The 21,957-nt window shown below is 33.3% G+C and overlaps 1 protein-coding gene across 1 annotated transcript in view; it reads left to right on the top strand.

Moving 5' to 3' along the window:
- Positions 1 to 21,957, top strand: part of SI (sucrase-isomaltase) — a gene marked incomplete at its 5' end in the record, with an annotated part of 105,769 nt that overhangs the window by 34,651 nt on the left and 49,161 nt on the right. Inside the window, 7 exons of the mRNA XM_081236043.1 lie at positions 8,983 to 9,154; positions 12,339 to 12,455; positions 14,356 to 14,510; positions 15,360 to 15,444; positions 16,223 to 16,279; positions 17,182 to 17,306; positions 19,491 to 19,579. Coding sequence (XP_081092169.1) covers positions 8,983 to 9,154; positions 12,339 to 12,455; positions 14,356 to 14,510; positions 15,360 to 15,444; positions 16,223 to 16,279; positions 17,182 to 17,306; positions 19,491 to 19,579 — 800 coding nt within the window. The remainder of the gene's footprint in view (positions 1 to 8,982; positions 9,155 to 12,338; positions 12,456 to 14,355; positions 14,511 to 15,359; positions 15,445 to 16,222; positions 16,280 to 17,181; positions 17,307 to 19,490; positions 19,580 to 21,957) is intronic.

The raw sequence follows: 21,957 nt of genomic DNA, 5'->3' as shown, positions 1-21,957 counted from the left end.
AGGAAGGACACTACATAATCATTGAGGGATCAATCCAAGAACAATTGTAAATATTTATGCACCCAACATAGGAGCACCTCAATACATAAGGCAAATGCTAACAGCCATAAAAGGGGAAATGGACAGTTACACAATAATAATAGTATAATATTAGTATAATAATATATATTTAATATAGTATAATAATACTATAATAATAGTAGGGGACTTTAAAACCCCAGTTTCACCAATGGACAGATCATCCAAAATGAAAATAAGGAAACACAAGCTTTAAATGACACATTAGATAAGATGGACTTAATTGATATTTATAAGACATTCCATCCAAAAACAACAGAATACACTTTCTCTCAAGTGCTCATGGAACATTCTCCAGGATAAATCATATCTTGGGTCACAAATCAAGCCTTGGTAAATTTAAGAAAATGGAAATCATATCAAGTATCTTTTCTGACCACAACACTATGAAACTAGATATCAATTACAGGAAAAAATAACTGTAAAAAATACAAACACATGGAAGCTAAACAATATGCTACAAAATAAGAGATCACTGAAGAAATCAAAGAGGAAATCAAAAAGATACCTAGAGCCAGCCTGGGAGACCTTCAAGATGGTGGAGGAGTAAGACGTGTAGATCACCTTCCTCCCCACAAATACATCAGAAATACATCTACATGTTGGACAACTCCTACAAAACACCTACTGAACACTGGCAGAAGACCTCTGACTTCCCAAAAGGCAAGAAACTCCCCACGTACCTGGGTAGGGCAAAAGAAAAAAGAAAAAACAGAGACAAAAGAATATGGACAGGACCTGCACCTCTGGGAGGGAGCTGTGAAGGAGGAAAAGTTTCCACACACTAGGAAACCCCTTCACTGGTGGCGATGGAAGGTGGTGGGGGGAAGCTCTGGAGCCTTGGAGGAGAGTGCAGCAATAGGTGTGTAAAGGGTAAAGCTGAGAGATTCCCACACAGAGGATCAGCGCCTACCAACACTCACCAGCCTGAGAAGCTTGTCTGCTCACCTGCTGGGATGGGTGGGGGCTGGAAGCTAAGGCTCCAGCTTCGGAAGTCAGATCCCAGGGAGAGAACAAGGGTTGGCTGTGTGAACACAACCTGAAGGGAGCTAGTGCACCACAGTTGGCTGGGAGGGAATCAGGGAAAATATCTGCACTAGCTAAGAGGCAAGAGACCATTGTTTCAGGGTGCAACAGCAGAGGGGATTCAGAGAACTGCCTCAACGAGCTCCAGACATGGGCGTGAGCCACAGCTATCAGCATGGACAACAGAGACGAGTATGAAACACTAAGGCTGCTGCTGCAGCTACCAAGAAGCCTGTGTGCAAGCACAGATCACAATCCACAGCTCCCCTCCTGGAAGCCTGTGTGCCTGCCACTGCCCAGGTCCATGTTTCAGAGACAACTTCTCCGAGAGAACATATGGCATGCCTCCAGCTGTTGCACTGTCACACCGGCCTCTGCCACTGCAGGCTCGCCCTGCATTCCATACCCCTCCTACCCTGCCGGTCTGAGTGAGCCAGAGACCCCTAATCAGCTGCTACTTTAACCCCATCCTGTCTGAGCAAAGAACAGACACCCTCAGGTGACCTACATGCAGAGGAAGGGCAAAATCCAAAGCTGAACCCAAGGAGCTGTGCAAACAAAGAAGAGAAAAAGGGAAATTTCTCCCAGCAGCCCCAGGAGCAGCAGATTAAATCTCCACAATCGCTTGATGTGCCCTGCATCTGTGGAATACCAGAATAGACAACGAATCATCCCAAAATTGAGATGGTGGATTTTGGGAGCAACTGTAGGCTTGGGGTTTGCTTTCTGCATCTAATTGGTTTCTGGATTTATGCTATCTTACTTTAGTATTTAGAGTTTATTATCATTGGTAGATTTGTTTATTGATTTGGTTTCTTCCTTTTTTTATATATAGATATATATATCTATTTTCCTTTTTCTCTTTTTGTGAGTGTGTATGTGTATACTTCTTTGTGTGATTTTGTCTGTATAGCTTTGCTTTTACCATTTGTTCTAGGGTTCTCTCTTTTTTTTTAGTATAGTTTTTAGCACTTGTTATCATTGGTGGACTGCTTTTCTGGTTTGGTTGCTCTCATCATTTTTCTTTTTTTTATTTTGCTTTTTCTATTACTTTTTATTTTTTATTTTTAATAATTTTTTAATTTTACTAACTATTTTATTTTATTTTTTCTTTCTTTATATCTTTTTTTTCTCACTTTTCTTCTGAGTTGTGTGGCTGACAGGGTCTTGGTGCTCCAGCATGGTGTCAGGCCTGTGCCTCTGAGGTGGGAGAGCCAAGTTCAGGACAAGGTACACCAGAGACCTCCTGGCTCCATGTAATGTCAAATGGCAAAAGCTCTCCCAGAGATCTCCATCTCAATGCTAAGACCCAGCTCCACTCAATGACCAGCAAGCTAGAGTGCTCTACACTGTATGCCAAACAACTAGCAAGACAGGAACACAGACCCACCCATTAGCAGAGAGGCAGCCTAAAATCATAAGGTCACAGACACCCCAAAACACACCACTGGACGCTGTCCTGTCCACCAGAAAGATAAGATCCAGCCTCATCAACCAGAACACAGACACAACTCACCTCCACTAGGAAGCCTACAAAACACACTGAGCCAACCTTAGCCACTGGGGGCAGACAGCAAAAACAACGGGAATTACAAACCTGCAGCCTGTGAAATGGAGACTCCAAACACAGTAAGTGAAGCAAAATGAGAAGACAGAGAAACACAGAGCAGATGAAAGAGCAAGGTAAAAACCCACCAGACCAAACAAATGAAGAGGAAATAGGCAGTCTAGTGGAAAAAGAATTCACAGTAATGATAGTAAAAATATCCAAACTCTGAGAAATAGAATGGAGAAAAAACAAACAAAAATAAGTTTAACAAGGACCAAGAAGAACTAAAGAGCAAAAAAAAAAAAGATAAACAAGACAATAAATGAAATTGAAAATTCTCTAGAAGGAATCAATAGCAGAATAACTGAGGAAGAAGAATGGATAAGTGACCTGGAAGATAAAATAGTAGAAATAGTTACCTCAGAACAGAATAAAGAAAAAAAGAATGAAAATAATTGAAGACAGTCTCAGAGACCTCTGGGACAACAATAAACGAACCAACATTAGAATTATAAGGGTCTCAGAAGAAGAAGAGAAAAAGAAAGAGACTGAGAAAACATATGAAGAGATTATACTTGAAAATTTCCCTAATATGGGAAAGGAAATAGTCAATCAAGTGCAGGAAGCACAGAGAGTCCCATACAGTATATATCCAAGGAGAAATACGTCAAGACACACAATAATCAAACTATCAAAAATTAAATAAAAAATAAAAAAATACTAAAAGCAGCAAGGGAAAAACAACAAATAACATACACAGGAATCTCCATAAAGTTAACAGCTGATCTTTCAACAGAAACTCTGAAAGTCAGAAGGGAGTGGCAGGACATATTTAAAGTGATGAAAAGGAAAAACCTACAACCAAGATTACTCTACCCAGCAAGGATCTCATTCATATTCGACAGAGAAATTAAAACCTTTACAGAGAAGAAAAACTTAAGAGAATTCAGTACCACTAAACCAGCTTTACAAAAAATGCTAAAGGCACTTCTCTAGGCAGGAAACACAGAGAAGGACAATACTTAAAATAACAAAAATGACACAATTGAGAAAATGGTAATAGCAACATATATATAAATAACTACCTTAAAAATAAATGGATTAAATATTCCACCCAAAAGACATAGACCAGCTGAATGGATACAAAAAACAAGACCTGTATATATGCTTTCTACAAGAGACACTGTTCAGACACATAAAGACTGAAAGTGAGGGGATGGAAAAAGATATACCATGCAAAAGGAAATCAAAAGAAATCTGGAGTAGCAATTCTAATATCAGACAAAATAGATTTAAAACAAAGACTATTACAAGGGGCAGGGAAGGTCACAACATAATGATCAAGAGATTAATCCAAGAAGAAGATATAACAATTGTAAATATATATGCACCCAACATAGGAGCACCTCAATACATAAGGCAAATACTAACAGCCATAAAAAGGGAAATCGACAGTAACACAGTCATAATTGGGGACTTTAAAACTCCGTTTTCGCCAATGGACAGATCATCCAAAATGAAAATAAATAAAGAAATACAAGCTTTAAATGATACATTAAACAACATGGACTTAATTGATATTTATAGGACATTCCATCCAAAAAACAACAGAATACACTTTCTTCTCAAGTTCTGATGGAACATTTCCAGTATAGATTATATCCTGGGTCACAAATCAAGCCTTGGTAAATTTAAGAAAATTGAAATCATATCAAGTATCTTTTCCGACCAAAGTGCTACAAGATTAGATATCAATTAGATGACAAAAACTGAAAAAAAACACAAAAAACAAGAAAAAACACATGGAAGTGAAAAAATATGCTACTAAATAACTAAAAGCTCACTGAAGAAATCAAAGACGAAATAAAAAAATACTGAGAAACAAATGACAATGAAAACACTATGACCCAAAAGCTATGGGATGTAGCAAAAGCAGTTCTAACAGGGAAGTTTATAGCAAGAGAAATCTACCCCAAGAAAGAAGAAATATCTCAAATAAACAACCTAACCTTACACCTAAAGCAATTAAAGAAAGAAGAACAACAACAACAAAAAAAAGCCTGCAAAGTTGGCAAAAGGAAAGAAATCATAAAGATTAGATCAGAAATAAATGAAAAGGAAATAAGGAAAGTTAGCAAAGATCAATAGAACTAAAATGTGGTTCTTTGAGAAGATAAACAAAATTGATAAACCATTAGCCAGACTCATCAAGGAAAGAAGGAAAAAACCACAAATCAATAGAATTAGAAATGAAAAAGGAGAAGTGACACTGCAGAAATATGAAGGATCATGAGAGATTACTACAAGCAAGTCTATGCTAATAATATGGACAACCTGGAAGAAATGGACAAATTCTTAGAAAAGCACAACCTTCGAAGACTGAACCAGGAAGAAATAAAAAAATATAAACACACTAATCACAAGCACTGAAATTGAGACTGTCATTAAAAATCTTCCAACAAACAAAACCCCAGAACAAGATGGCTTCACAGGCGAATTCTATAAAAAATATAGAGAAGAGCTAACACCTATCCTTCACAAACTCTTCCAAAACATAGCAGAGGAAGGAACACTCCCAAACTCATTCTATGAGGCCACCATCACCTTGACACCAAAAGTAGACAAAGATGTCACGAAGAAAGGAAACTACAGACCAATACCACTGATGAACATAGATGCAAAAATCCTAAAAAAATACTAGCAAACAGAATCCAAGAACACATTGAAAGGATAATACACCATAATCAAGTGGGGTTTATCCCAGGAAAGCAAGGATTCTTCAATATATGCAAATCAATCAAAGTGATAAACCATTATAACAAATTGAAGGAGAAAAACCATATGATCATCTCAATAGATGCAGAAAAACTTTTGACAAAATTCAAAACCCACTTATGATAAAAACCCTCCAGAAAGTAGGCATAGAGGGAACCTACCTCAACACAATAAAAGCCATATATGACAAACCCATAGCCAACATCATTCTCAATGGTGAAAAATTGAAACCATTTCCTCTAAGATCTGGAACAAAACAAGGTTTTCCCCTCTCACCATTATTATTCAACACTGTTGTGGAAGTTTTACCTACAACAAACAGAGAAGAAAAATAAATAAAAGGAATCCAAATCAGAAAAGAAGAAGTAAAGCTGTCACTGTTTGCAGAAGACATGATACTATACATAGAGAATGCTAAGGATGCTACCAGAAAACTAATAAAGCTAATCAATGAATTTGGTAAAGTAGCAGGATACAAAATTAATGCACAGAAATCTCTTGCATTCCTAGATATTAATGATGAAAAATCTGAAAGAGAAATTAAGGAAACACTCCCATTTACCACTGCAACAAAATAATAAAATACCTAGGAATAAAGCTACCTAGGGAGACAAAAGACCTGTATGCAGAAAACTAGAAGACACTGATGAAAGATACTAAAGATGATACAAACAGATGGAGAGATATACCATGTTCTTGGGTTGGAAGAATCAACATTGTGAAAATGACTATATCCAGGGCAATCTATGGATTCACTAGAATTCTTATCAAACTACCAATGGCATTTTTCACAGAAGTAGAATAAAAAAATTTAACAATTTGTATGGAAAAACAAAAGACCCTGAAGAGCCAAACAATCTTGAGGAAGAAAAGGGGAGCTGGAGGAATCAGGCTCCCAGACTTCAGACTATATTACAAAGGTACAGTAATCAAGACAGTATGGTACTGGCATGAAAACAGAAATATAGGTCAATGGCACAGGATCGAAATCCCAGAGATAAACCCACGCACATATGGTCACCTTATTTTTGATAAAGGAGGCAAGAATATATGTTGGAGAAAAGACAGCCTCTTCAATAAATGGTGCTTGGAAAACTGGACACCTACAGGTAAAAGAATGAAATTAGAACACTCCCTAACACCATATACAAAAATAAACTCAAAATAGATTAAAGACCTAAATGTAAGGCCAGACACTATAAAACTGTTAGAGGAAAACATAGGCAGAAGACTCTGTGACGTAAATCATAGTGAAAGCATTTTTGACCCACCTCCTGGAGAAATGGAAATAAAAACAAAAATAAACAAGTGGGACCTAATGAAACTTAAAACTTTTGCACAGCAAAGGATACCATAAACAAGATGAAAAGAAAACCGTCAGAATTGGAGAAAATATTTGCAAATGAAGCAACTGACAAAGGATTAATCTCCAAAACTTACAAGTAGTTCGTGAAGCTCAATATTAAAAAAATCAAACCACCCAATCCAAAAATGGGCAGAAGACCTAAATAGACATTTCTCCAGAAAAAGATATAGAGATTGCCAACAAACACATGAAAGGATGCTCATCATCACTAATCTTTAGAGAAATGCAAATCAAAACTACAGTGAGGTATCCCCTCACACCAGTAAGAATGTCCATCATCAAAAAATCTACAAACACTAAATGCTGGAGAGGGTGTGGAGAAAAAGGAACCCTCTTGCACTGTTGGTGGGAATGTAAATTTATACAGCCACTATGGAGAAGAGTATGGAGGTTCCTTTAAAAAACTAGAAATAGAACTACCATACGACCCAGCATTCCCTCTACTCTGCATATATCCTGAGAAAACAAGAAGTCAGAAAGAGTCATGTACCATAATGTTCATTGCAGCTCTATTTACAATAGCCAGGACATGGAAGCAACCTGAGTGTCCATTGACAGAAGAATGGATAAAGAAGATGTGGCACATATATGCAATGGAATATTACTCAGCCATAAAACTAAATGAACTTGAGTTATTTGTTGTGAGGTAGGTAGATGTAGAGTCTGTCATACAGAGTGAAGTAAGTCAGAAAGAGAAAAACAAATACCGTATTCTAACACATATATATGGAATCTAAGAAAAAAATGGTTCTGAAGAACCTAGGGGCAGGACAGGAATAGAGACACAGATGTAGAGAATGGACATGAGGACACAGGGAGCGGGAAGGATAAGCTGGGACGAAGTGAGAGAGTGGCATTGACATATATACACTACGAAATGTAAAATAGATAGCTAGTGGGAAGCAGCTGCACAGCACAGGGAGATCAGCTTGGTGCTTTGTGACCACATGGAGGTGTGGGATGGGGGTGTATGAGTGAGAGGCAAGAGGGAGGTGATATGGTGATATATGTATACATATAGTTGATTCACTTTGTTATATAGCAGAAACTAACACACCACTGTAAAGCAATTATACTCCAATAAAAGTGTTAAAAATAAATAAATAACAAAAAATGAGAAGAGTTTCAATTAATATATAGCTTTCTATGTATTATCTCACAAAGTAATTCTCTAATGGAATGTGTTGCTTTATATAAAAAAGCAGCATGATACAAAACAAAGGAAGGGGACAATCATATATTGACTGCCTACTATTTTCCAAGCATAGTATAAGGACCTATATGCTATAGTTAATAAAAAAACAGATTCTGTGTCTATAAATTTAAAATTTTCTCATAATAAAGTGTATTCAAGTTTTAATTCAAAACCATATTTGGTCCGAGATCATACCATGATATCAAAATTTTATACAGTATCTTCATAGTGTTTGTTTACTTAAGAGAACATTATATGTCATAGAGTATAAGTAAATAAATTCTAGAAAGAAAAAAGAACACTATAGTTCATATATAAGTAATATTATAGAAAACGCACATGAGAATACTATTATACTTTTACTATGGTAGTCTGGATAACTTTAGATACTGAATTAACTTTTATATCTTTTTTCTGATTATTTTCCAATTATGGAAAATTTTGTCAACAACATTCAGGTACCAGTAGTGGTGAGATGAATAATGCCAATATTTGTGGATGATGAACTTCTAAAAACAAAATAAAATGCCTCTCAAATATATTAGTTTTATTTCAACATTGCTTGATAATATTTGAAAATGCAGATATTAAGGTATAATTAACATCATTGAACCACAAAAATGTGTATTGTGTTCAAGTTCAGATTACTATATTTTGTATTGTAAAGATATTTCAATGGGTTTAAATCACACATTTCAAAAACAAATATTGAGTGGATACAAAAGCACATGTTTAATTTGGTAAAGAATATTATTCAAAGTTTAAATATTTTCTAGAAGATTTCTTTTCTCTGTGTTTGATCAGAATGTGTTTAACTAAGTAAATATTTATAGCTAAATTCAAAATTAATATAAAATATTGATAAAATAGTTGCAAATATTATGGCTTGGCTCTAGGAGCTGTAATACATGCATTGAAATTAAGATTTTAGAATTTATAAAATCAATATTATTTTAAAGTAAATGTTATTTATTGATTTGATTTTGTTTCTAGAGCTGTACAAAAAGTTTTTCCTAATAAAAGAAGCTTTATTCTCTCCCGGTCAACTTTTGCTGGATCTGGAAGCTATGCTGCACATTGGTTAGGAGACAATACTGCTTCTTGGGAACAAATGGAATGGTCTATTACAGGAATGCTGGAGTTTGGTTTGTTTGGAATACCTTTGGTAAGTGGTCTTATACCATGTTATTTATAAACACTGAAATTACAATTAATTTTGTAGTATTATCATCAATGATTTTCAGTAAAATGATTAAAGGCATGTGACAGAAAAGTTAAGTCTTTATTCATAGGGTATTTATGAGGAAAATAAGATTGTGGATGATGTCTGTAACACTCAAGCCATTAGAATGGAAAAATAGAATGAAGAAAATTCAATCAAATCAAACTAATTGGGCTTCCCTGGTGGCACAGTGGTTGAGAGTCCGCCTGCTGATGCAGAGGACATGGGTTCGTGCCCCGGTCTGGCAGGATCCTACATGCCGTGGAGTGGCTGGGCCCGTGAGACATGGCCACTGAGCCTGCATGTCCGGAGCCTGTGCTCCACAACAGGAGAGGCCACAACAGTGAGAGGCCCGCATACCGCAAAAAAAAAAAAAAAAAAAAAAAATCAAACTAATTCATAAAACAAATGTCAGTATACACAAAGCATATATAATAAATATAAAGCACCAGAGAAAATGGTAGGGAAAAATCCGAATTTGGGATTGTAATAAAAGTAAATATCAAATGTCTAGATATATTTAAAATACTAGACTGTCAGTTTAGGTTAAAAAAAATAAAGCTCTTTCCTCTATTTAAAAGATAAAAAATAATGACAGAGAAAATTTTCAAATTTTTAAAGCAGAGAAAATTTATATATGCAATTCTAAACATAAGAAATCTGGTAAGTCTCTATATCAAGCAAAAAAAAGAACTAAGTAATGTTGTTATTCAACACTAAAGAGTGTCATTACATAACAAAATAAATGTAAAACATTTAGAAAATTATAGTTGTTCATTTATTCTTTTATATTCATTGAACCAAATGAAAACCAAAAACAAACCAACAAAAAAAAAAGCTAACACCCACACACACATACATACCATCTTGAATTTGGAAAGTAAAAAAACATATTACCAAATGATTCACCAAAATAAACTGAATGGAAATGAGAGAGGAAAACCTTAAAACTGAAAGCTAACAATTGTACTTCATATCAGAACTGTGGGATATCAGCTAAATTGGTATTTAGAAGAAAAATTTTGACCTTAAATGCTTAGATTATAAACAAAGAAGGGTTGAATGTTAATTAATGAAGGGCATGAATTAAGAAAATGGAAAAAGAAAAACAGAATAAACATAAAGATGTAGGTAATGAAAATAAGAGAAGAAATGAATGCAATGAAAGCAATGTCTCTAGAGAAAAGTTAACAAAGTACAAAGTGACTCTGAAAGCTTGAATAAAATAGACCAATACATGGCAAGTTTTGTGCAAAAAAAGAGGAAAAAAATAAGCAATGTTAAGATGTATTTCAAGGTAAGGTGTTATATAGTATAGCAACTAATTAATAAACAATAACCAGGAGTAAATATTCAAACTAAGTGTAGGATTTTTTGAGAGAAATTTTAATAACTTAGTAAATTAAAGATATACCATTTTCATGGAAAAGAAGTCTCAATATACTAGAAATATGCATTCTCCCCAAACTATTATCCAAATTCAGTGATATTCTAATTTAAACTATACAGGGAATTTGAAGAATATAAAAGATTATTCTAAACTTCATATGGAAGACAATACAATTTAAAGAAGTAGAAAACAGCACAGGTATTTGCCTTACCAGATAAAATAATAATATAACACAATGATACTTAACTGTGAATATTCAAATATATTAATATTGCAAAATAGGTCATGGGCCCATACATTATTGGAAATTTGTTTAATGGTAGCACTATCACTGTAGATCAGTGAGGAAAGTATCAACCTTTCATATGGACAATTGATTATCCATTTAAAAAATAAAATAAAATGGCTCTCTGTCTCACCTCATACCCAATCGATGTGTGAAAATTAAACTTTAAACATCTTAGAAAAAAATATAAGTGGGTAACTTTATGGCATTAGGTTAAGAGAAGAATGTCATAAACAGAACACAGAAGGCACAAATAATAAAGATACATTAATTTGGTTACAACAAAATGAAAACTTCTGTTCATCAAAAGTCTGTCTTAAAAAGTTAGAAATAAAATGTTTCTACTATGGGAAAATTATATTTGCAATTCATATAATCAAGAAATGATTATTATTTAATTTGAAGAACCTACTGTAAATCTGTAGAAGGTAAAAACAATAGAAAAATTAGCAAAGGATATATACAAGCAATTCTATAGAAAGAGAAATCCATATGGATTCAATAAAAATATGAAAAAAATTCTCAACTTTCCTAGTAATCAGAGAAATGCAAGCAAAACTTCTGGTAAAATACATTTAATATATATAGGTGATAAAAATTAAAAGTCTAAAAATATGAGAAATTGGCAAAAAAATAGAGCAATGGCAGCTTTTATGTACTGTGACTGTGCTTATAAATGGTAACAACCAGTTTTGATTAAACAATGTACATTTCCAATAAATCAGGAAAATAATCATATATATATATATATATTTCAAAATAAGACTACATTTTACATATTCACAAAGAAACCTATATAGACACTTCATAGAAGTATATTTTATAGTGATGGGATCCCATACAATAGAGAACTACAGCCATATTAACATATTTGAATCTCACAAAAGTAACACTTTGAGGAAATAATGAAATACAGTGTAATGCATACAACATGCCATCTATACAAAGTTAATAAGCATGCAAAACAATGTTATATATTGTTTATAGATACATATATACTATTTAGAAAAATAAAGAAATGCTTATAAACAATAAATATTGATAGTAAGTTAAGGATAATGTTTTTTTGTTTTGTTTTGTTTTGTTTTTTTCTTCTGGAGGGTCCTTGAAGGATGAGGAATGCAATTATATATCAGCATACATCTGGCAATTTTTTTATACTATTTTACTCCTACAGTAATATATTTTAAATATGAAAAGTCAAATTATAGGGGGTGAGTTTTTGATTAAGACACAACACATTTTAATAATACAATTTTAGCTTTATACATTCAATTAATGTCAAGTAATGTGGCAAAAATGGAAAATAAACTTGGCCAAGGAAGAGTATATGAAGACAGTAAAACAAAAAGATTGATAGTGCAAATTAATCAGCTGAGGCATAAAATGTGATGCTCTGGGAAAATCTGAGAATCCTTACACTGTAAATAATAGATATGTATGTTATTTAGGTTGGAGCAGATATCTGTGGATTTGTGGCTGAGACCACAGAAGAGCTTTGCAGAAGGTGGATGCAACTTGGGGCTTTTTATCCATTTTCCAGAAACCATAATGCTGATGGATATGAGGTAAATGCCTCTTGTTCTCCATGTTTCAAAATAAAACATAATTTTAAACTTAAATTTATATCTATAGAAGATCTGGTCTGAGGGTTTGTAGTATAAATCATAAAGAAGAGTTGGAAGTCCTCTTCTCAAGGTCTATAAATATTTTGTATATATAAATATGATCAAATAAGGAAATCATGAGACATATTCATAGCATAAATATTTTATTTAAGCCTAAAGCATATACACATGTGTCAAATCACAATATTTTAAGTTAAGGACAAAGCTTTTTGAGTCTGGATTCTTACATTCTAACAATATAAGTCCAGATAACTTTCATAAAAATATACTATACTATTAAGGATTTCCAGTTTTTCTTTCATTAAAAATACACAAGAAATTAAAGGTACTTGCAAAGCAGTTTGAGGCCATAGTCTTTCTGTAATAGGTAAAACTGTAATGACAGGTGGGGAAAAAATAAAACTAACACTTTTAAAATATGCATCTGAACTGAGCATTCCGCGTGCAGTGGGCTCTCATAGGTATATTTCTCAAAGGGAATGAGGAAATTAGGTGAAAGCATTAAGTCAATTAAGTATGTGTTGGTTAAAAATATTCACTGTGCACACACTGGGGCTTAATTCTCTTTGAGAAGAGGGACAACCACTCAGAGCTCAGCCTGGAAGGAAGCATGATAGTACAGAAGTAAAAGATATACATTGGATATTCGTCACTTCCTAATCTACCTAAGTGATGCTTCAAGAAATTTGCATTCATGGGAGATCCTGATACGAATTACATTATAATTTGTGTTCATTTCTGATCTCCAAAAAGCAGATGCCAAGAGACAATTAGACATGTTAGAGATTTATTTGTGAAGCACTTGTGGTGGATAAATTTGAGGAAGCAGGAGAAAGTGGAGAGAGCCTTCAGATCACAATTCAGGTCTGAACCAGGTGAAGATGAAGGCAAAGAAGGTTTGATAGGGAGAGTTATATACTACAGCCCAGTTCTAAGGAAAATACGGTCCAGTAGGGAGTCCTCAAGGCGAAGTTGACCACTGGGAGACACCTGTATCTCCCTGGAATGGGCCTGAATAGTAGTCCCACCTTGCTCATTGATTTCCTGGGAGCAGCCAAAGGGAAATGTGGCTTTGCGGTAAATATGGTGAATCTAGGGAAGCAGTAGCTGGTTCCCTCAGTTAATTTTGTTACCCATAACAGGAAATCTAAGCAGGTTTGCTCACATCATTACACCTTGGCTGAGAGAGTCAGCTAATCTAGCTTGGGCTCAGCAAGGAGGCTGTCCTTCAAGTTGCAAGCCTATAGGCTGGCCAGGCAGCTCTCTTCCCTGTATCCCTTGGCTAGCAGACCATTTGGGCTTATTGTTCTAATAGCAATGGCAAGGCACAAGGCAGCAAGTCCTCAGGTAAGCACATTTCCAGCCCTTACTTGAAGGTGTCACATGTAGTAAGACTCCATTGGCCAGAGTATGTCATATAGCTGAGCACAAAGCCAAGTCGTGGGGAAGTACAATCCACTGCTAGAGGTAGGTGCAAAGTCACATAGCAAAAGTTGAGGGTACAAGGAAGCATGAAAATTGGGGCCAATAATTCAATCTACCACAAATCATAGAAGAGAAGAATGCTTTGTTAAAATAGTTTCCATCTTCTCTAAGTATGTATATTTAAAAGGGAAATGTCCACTTTAAAATAAAGTTTAATTAATACATAATATATCCAAATGAAAACATAAAAGTTAGAAATTCATATCCTTTGATAATGAAATAGGAGTAATCTCAACTTTTTACAAACAAGATAAAATGTATACATTTTGGTTTTCAAAAATACATTTAATGCTTCTATTTTAATTTTCATTCATGTTTTAACTTTCCTATTTCAATTCCTCTATTTATGCCACAGCATCAGGATCCAGCGTTTTTTGGACTGAATTCTCTTTTGGTTAATTCATCAAGGCACTATTTGAATATTCGCTATACCTTGTTACCTTTCCTCTATACTCTATTTTATAAAGCCCATATGTTTGGAGAAACAGTAGCAAGGCCAGTTCTTCATGAGTGAGTACTGTGTTCAAGAATTTCAGTATCTTTCAAATTATATTCAGACATATGAAAAATTTATAGAGGTAAATCAAGATGTCAAGTAGATTTCTACTGCTTTTTCTTACACTTATGTAAATAAGTTGATTAACTGTGGAATGATGGTAGTAAATATAATTAATTTGTTGAATTGGACAAGATTAATCTAGAAATGTGAGAATTATATAGAACTTAAAAGGAAAAATATATGTGGAATAATTTGAGAAATTATATCGATAAGCAATATTAAATATAGAATACTGAAAACATAATCATGTATATATTGTGAAAATCATCTAATTATAGATAGTGTATAGTATAGTTACAAAACAATTAATTGTGCTTGTCTTTGTACTTCTTGACCAAGGCAGGGACTTTCCTTAAGAAATGACTAAAGATCCTTTCAAATCCAAGTCAAAATGGGAGTTTATAAAGAAAAAAGTGTAAAAGGAGTAAAGTAGAATATGAAATATTTCTGGTACTTTATGAAACTATCTTACAGGAGAAAAATGAATTAAACAGAATAGTTTATTACAGATAAAAAGGAGCCTTATCATATATGATGGATTTTTTTGAGTTCCAAATGAACTAATTTCCTCTCTCCCTTTCTCCCTCTTTTCTCCCCTCTCTCCCTTCCTTTCTACCATCTTTTTTTGAGTGTCAGATGAACCATAAGGATGTAATAACTATAGATTCAAAATGACATATTAAATAAGTAAAATTAAAGACAATAATTATTCCCAGGGAAAACTTAAAACATAAACCAAATGAAGAATTGGGAAAACTTATTTTTTATCTTTGTATTGTAAATATTGTCATTGTTCTTAGGTTTTATGAGGATACTAATAGCTGGATTGAGGACACTCAGTTCTTATGGGGCCCCTCATTACTTATTACCCCTGTCTTGAAACAGGTAGGATACAATTTTAATAAATTTATATTTTAATGGAAACTTCGTATAATCAAATCCACACTAAATTACAAAACATCTGGGTAATAAATATTACTCAATAGACTGCTTCAACCAGATAAGTATTAAACCGAATTCTAAAATGCAGAAGAAATTGGGAAAAATTATAAATATATTAAGTAGATTTATGCTGTTCAAATATATAATATGTACTGGGGAGAAAAATGTTGTATAAAATTAGTATTCTTCTAAAAAGGAAAGCTTTATTTATGAAATGAAATCAAATCTTATAGTAATAACAAGGAATTCTCATTCAAGTAGACATAGACATTGAAATTTTGCTATATTGTAACTAAAGGTGAACTTGAAAACCAGTGGATCATATGAAAATGTTGAAAAATAGTCAAATGAGTTATATGGTTTTTATCTGTTATTTAGAAGTCTATATGCCGTGGAAATATACAGCAATGAATTTGTTCACACTCACAATTACCATGTAGATTACAGAAATACAAATGCATGTATCCATTATTTTAGTTGCCCCTTAAATTAATTTCATCTTTGCTTTAGGAATATTTTACATTATAATATCTAAAGCTAGTAAAATAGCCTTTTGATTACTATATATAGAAAATATTGGTGTATAACAATACAAAGGAAGTTTCTTTTCACTTCACTATGAAAATCCAACTTAACATTTGATATGATTCTCTTCCACTACATATTGAAGTAAAAAATATATATCTATATATCTATATACAAATTATCTTGTTTATTTTAGGGAGCAGATACAGTGAGTGCATACATCCCTAATGCTACTTGGTATGATTTTGAAACTGTAAGTAACCTTAATATAATAATAGATCACAAGTACACATTGCTCAACATCTGTACATGGAAACTTAACTCCAAACACACAACATATCTTTTTTTCAGTAGTTCTGTTATTATTATAAAAATAATAATCCCAAATTTTAATAATGTGGAAGAGTCTGTGTGGGTGTATATTTTGTTGCATGTGAGAAAGTATATGTTTTTTTGCACATGATTAATATGAAGTTATATTCTTTAGTGTAAAGAGTTATCCATTTTAAATTGTGGAAATAAAAGGTCAAGAGTAATTTTAAGAAGGAGTAGTAACTTATTTTAATAATTTCCCTATTTTACATATTCATCTTATGGCCAGAAAATTGAGTATTAAGCTAATCTTAAACATTTGTTTTTATATGGTATATTGTAATGTTTGGGAAAGATTTTCATCTCAATCTTGAAAAGGCAATGTAGCAGGATTCATACACACAACCTATTTTTTTAAATTGACCAAGACCTTCTGAGAATATTTATTTTAAAGGAAAGTATTTTGTATTGCACTTATATTTGCTAAGCAGACACTTTATTTTTATGAGAACTGATGTTTAAAAAATTCTTTCTAGAGACATGGTTAACTTTAAACCAAAACAAAGAATAAAAAATAGTGCTAATTAAGAATATTGTTAATTATTGTAAAAGGGAAATGGATTTCTCTACATTGATTTTTTTGTGAAACCAAACTTACTTTTACCCAGATTTCATCAGTAAACTGAAAGAGTTTTCTTTAAAAGTTAGAAAGTGGCATGTTAATATTCACTAAGATGACACAAATTTCTCATAATAAGAATTATTTCTATGTGTAATTCTAGTAAAATGGGGTTTAAATTCTTTACAATAATGAAAAAACTATTTTTATCTTCCAAATATTAGGGTGCAAAAAGGCCATGGAAAGGACAACGTGTTGATATGTATCTTCCAGCAGACAAAATAGGATTACATCTTAGAGGAGGTTATATTATCCCCATTCAACAACCTGCTGTAACTACAACAGCAAGGTAAAATGAAAAGGCATTAACTGAAATCTGAAATATAATTCAAGTTTTAATGTTTCACATTTTTATTAAGAATCAAATATTGATATTTAGTTTTTTCTCCAGAAGATATTTGATATACATAAGGACTTCTTACATATAACCATCATGTTTATAAAGAGAAGAATCAAATTATGTATATTACTACAAACTTCTTGATTTAAAAAATAGGCATAGATTAGAAATTTATTTCCTATGCCAAAATGTACTGACATTCTCTAAAGAATATGTATAATTAAAGTTAACTGCTGATTCTTAATAAAAAATGAAGTATTAAGTAAGTTATATAATTGATTAAAGTGTCAGTTGTTACATATTCGGATTTTCAATACATAAATGTCACAATGTTTTTCTTTCAGCTAAAACATTTTAAGTTAATAAATGAGGTAGATATTTCTGTTAAGTAAAGAACAAGATAGAAACTAAGTTGTTCAGTAAGAATAAATGTTAGAACTGCTTAGAAAAAAAGCAGAAATTTGAAAATTCTGGTGCTTTATCTTGCAACATTCATTCTGGGTACATGGACAGAATGTGTCATATTGAATCTATGCATTTCCCCATATTCTACAACACCCCAATAGATATCTATTCCTTACTCTGCTGTATTTTCTTCATAACATTAAGAATACCTGTTTTTTTTTTTTTTTTTTTGTGGTACGTGGGCCTCTCACTGCTCTGGCCTCTCCCGCTGCGGAGCACAGGCTCCGGACGCGCAGGCTCAGCGGCCGTGGCTCACGGGCCCAGCCGCTCCACGGCATGTGGGATCTTCCTGGACCGGGGCATGAACCCATGTCCCCTGCATCGGCAGGCAGACTCTCAACCACTGCGCCACCAGGGAAGCCCCATTAAGAATATCTGGAATTATATTTTTACTTTTTCTTGTATGTAGTGTGTCTGCTCCCCCAGACTATAAACTCCATGAAGGCAGAGACTTGACTTTTCACTGCTTTAGTCCCCAAACCAATAATAGTGCCAGCCTATTATGGAATAGGCTCCTGATTTTCTCTAAATGTTTGTTGAAGGAACAAATTAATGAGTGAATGGATGTGTGTTAGTAACTTAATTATTTTTGTTTTCTAGAATTTATTACTTTCATATTGTAACTGTTTCATGACTATGTTCTCAAAATAATTGGTTATACTCCAGAGCTGTATTGAACAAGAGAAACATACACTTTGATGAGTGCATGTTGGAAGGAATATATTCTGTATAGAGCAGTTACCTGAACTGTATAGCCTCATTTTAAGTTTAAAAACCTATAGCAGTATATAACTAAAAAAATATTCATCATGTTTCATTTCACATGATAGAATTAGCTTAATTTGTAAGACTATTAGAGATTCCACTTAGCATTTAAAATTTTATTTTATAGTGCTTTTCATTGTTTTGTAACCTTGGTACACTGCAATTTAGGGTTAATGTGTATGTGGCAAATACATGTTGAATTAAGCAATCATAAGATATATTTAATTTTATTGTTTGAATTGAAATATTTTTATACCATTTCAATTTTGATGGTGTCTTGGCCCCCAAGAAATTCCATATTGTATATTTTAAAATTAATTTAATCAATTTATCTATTTTTGGCTGCGTTGGGTCTTCGTTGCTGTGCGTGGGCTTTCACTAGTTGCAGCAAGCGTTGGGGGGGCTACTCTTCATTGTGGTGCGTGGGCTTCTCATTGCAGTGGCTTCTCTTGTTTTGGAGCACAGGCTTTACGTGCACAGGCTTCAGTAGTTGTGGCACGTGGGCTCAGTAGTTGTGTCTCACAGGCTCTAGAGAGCAGGCTCTAGAGAGCAGACTCAGTATTTGTGGTGCACGGGCTTTGTTGCTCCCCGGAATGTGGGATCTTCTCAGACCAGGGCTCAAAACTGTGTACCCTGCATTGGCAGGCAGATTCTTAACCACTGTGCCACCAGGGAAGCCCTCCATATTGTATTTATTCCTTTCATTTATTTTCTAAGCATATGAATTATTTTTCTCATTGATAAATTACTAATAAGTATAGACATGAATTTTATTAATATCAGTCTTCTCATGTGAATGCAGAACTCCTACGAGTCCCTTATGTTGAAATGGATTTATTTATAGGATATTTCACTATTATACATTTATTTTTATTCATATATGCACCCATACTTACTTAACAGCCGAAATAACCCTCTAGGACTTATAGTTGCTTTAGATGAAGATAACACAGCAAAAGGAGACTTTTTCTGGGATGATGGAGAAACTAAAGGTAAGTTTCAAAGTGATATGCTTTTAAATATTCATTTCATGATGGGAAGTTTTGCTTTTATTATAAAATTGCACAAAAATGTCACAAGTTTTAATTTTTAATTGCTGTTTTTTTTCTATCTTAAGATTTTAGGTTACTTTATGAAATTTAACATTGGTATTTAAATTATGTATATTTAATTACAATATTTGGTTTTATCTTTTGGTTTATCATAAAAAGTCTTTGACAAATATAAATATCTTTATTAGAGTACTGTATAAAAATTAAAATAGGTAGTAAATTCACAGATGTATAACTTGCATCCTATTTTCAACTATCTTATATGATTATAGTGGTTAAAACTAAAGTTTTATTACTGTAAAAGAAAACCAACATTAAGGCTTTAGTTAATTAATGTAGTGGGGGAGGGATAAATTGGGAATTTGGGATTAACAAATACACAATACTATATATATATATATATATATATATATATATATATATAAATAGATAAACAACAAGGACCTAATGTATAGCACAGGGAACTATATTCAATATCTTTTTTTTTTTTTTTTTTTTTTTTGTGGTACGTGGGCCTCTCACTGTTGTGGCCTCTCCCGTTGTGTAACACAGGCTCCGGACGCGCAGGCTCAGTGGCCATGGCTCACGGGCCTAGCCGCTCTGCGGCATGTGGGATCTTCCCGGACCGGGGCACGAACCCGTGTCCCCTGCATCGGCAGGCGGACTCTCAACCACTGCCCCACCAGGGAAGCCCCCAATATCTTTTAATGAACTATAATGGACAAGAATCTGAAAAAGTATATATATATATATATGTATATGTATAACTGAATCACTTTGTTTTACCTGAAACATTGTAAATCAATGATACTTCAATAAAAAAGCTTTAGTTATTTAATTTCAAATTATTTGAGATAATGATTTTGCCATATAAACGTATCACAATTTGTTTCAATTATTAAATATCTTTTATTTAATTAGATCCAAATTTGAGAATTCAGTACACCAAGGGAATAAAAAAGAGTCGTTTTTGCTAATATTAAATTATGCCATAGAAAATTAATCTCTTTGAATTTACTTAGTTACAATCAGTCTCATAAATTTAGGTTTTTTTAATCTTATTTTTTAATAGAGGACTCTTAGGTATGTGTTTTATATATGTACATATAAAAAATTATAGTTTACCTTCTATTATAGCTCACTACTTTTCAGATATATTAAAGAATGCCCTATATGCCTTTGTATATAGTATATGAAACATCCAAATATCTCTAAATTAACTCCAAGAAATAGCCTATGTATTGGTGTGCTCTCTTACAATGTTGAAAATATGGAATCTATGAAAAAAATTCTGTTCTTTTTTAAGTCGTATCTCCTATGAATATGTAGATTACCACAACATATCTGCTCCACCAGATATATTGTCTTCCCCTTGTCAGTTGATGATAATTTCATCTCTACAAGATGCCAAAAACTTTAGAGTTCACTCTTGTCTGTCACAACCTAGGAATTTCTCTTGGTTCTACCTTGATCTTGGTTCCCTCATAAACTCCACCATTATCATCACTAGTTTTCATTTTAATTACGGCAATAGCTCCCTAACTGGTCTCTAGGTCAATAGCTTTTGTCAATCCCCCTTTTTTACATTCTATTTACCAACCAGCAGATAGAGTAATCCCTTTAAAAGATGATTCAAATCATCACACTTCTGCTCAAAACCCTCTATCAATTCTCCATTTTACTCAATTAAGAGCCACAGTCTTTTCCAAGACCTAGAGCATTCACTATGTCCTGTACATTTTACACACACATGCACACACACACAAACTGTGCCCTACCATTCTCCATTGCTCCTTCTACGCCAGCACACCAGCCTTCTCCCTCTTTCTCAAATACCTTAGAGTCAAACACACTAGGGTGAGCTCTGACCTGAGAATAGATTCAAAGCATTTACTACATAGCAATTCTGTAAGAGAGGATTCCAGCAGAAGTAAATTTTTTCATAATCATCAGGTAAAGAATGTTGTTGAGATAATACCTCTATTGGTAGCATGTGGAACCTGAGTTTAAGGTTATTCTCATTTCTCAGATTATATAAATATTTCCAAATTCATTCCTTTTTTCTACTTGCAAAAAATTATATTGATAATTTACTTCATATAAAATGATTAAAAATATGGAGTTATGATTTAATCAGTCATTTAATATGATATCTATATACTGAAGTGTGTTAAAAAGTTAAAATCAAAAATTTCTGAATAATCAATCAAACACAAGACAATAAAACGACCTTCAGTTCGGGTTTTGATTCTATTTTTATTTCCTAGGATTAAAATTTTAAGTAAATTAATGCTATTCAAAGTATTGTATATAAATCC

Source organism: Mesoplodon bidens, assembly GCF_964165515.1.
Source record: "Mesoplodon bidens genome assembly, chromosome: 5".
NCBI lineage: Eukaryota > Metazoa > Chordata > Mammalia > Artiodactyla > Ziphiidae > Mesoplodon > Mesoplodon bidens.
This window is presented reverse-complemented; position numbering and strand designations above follow the sequence as displayed.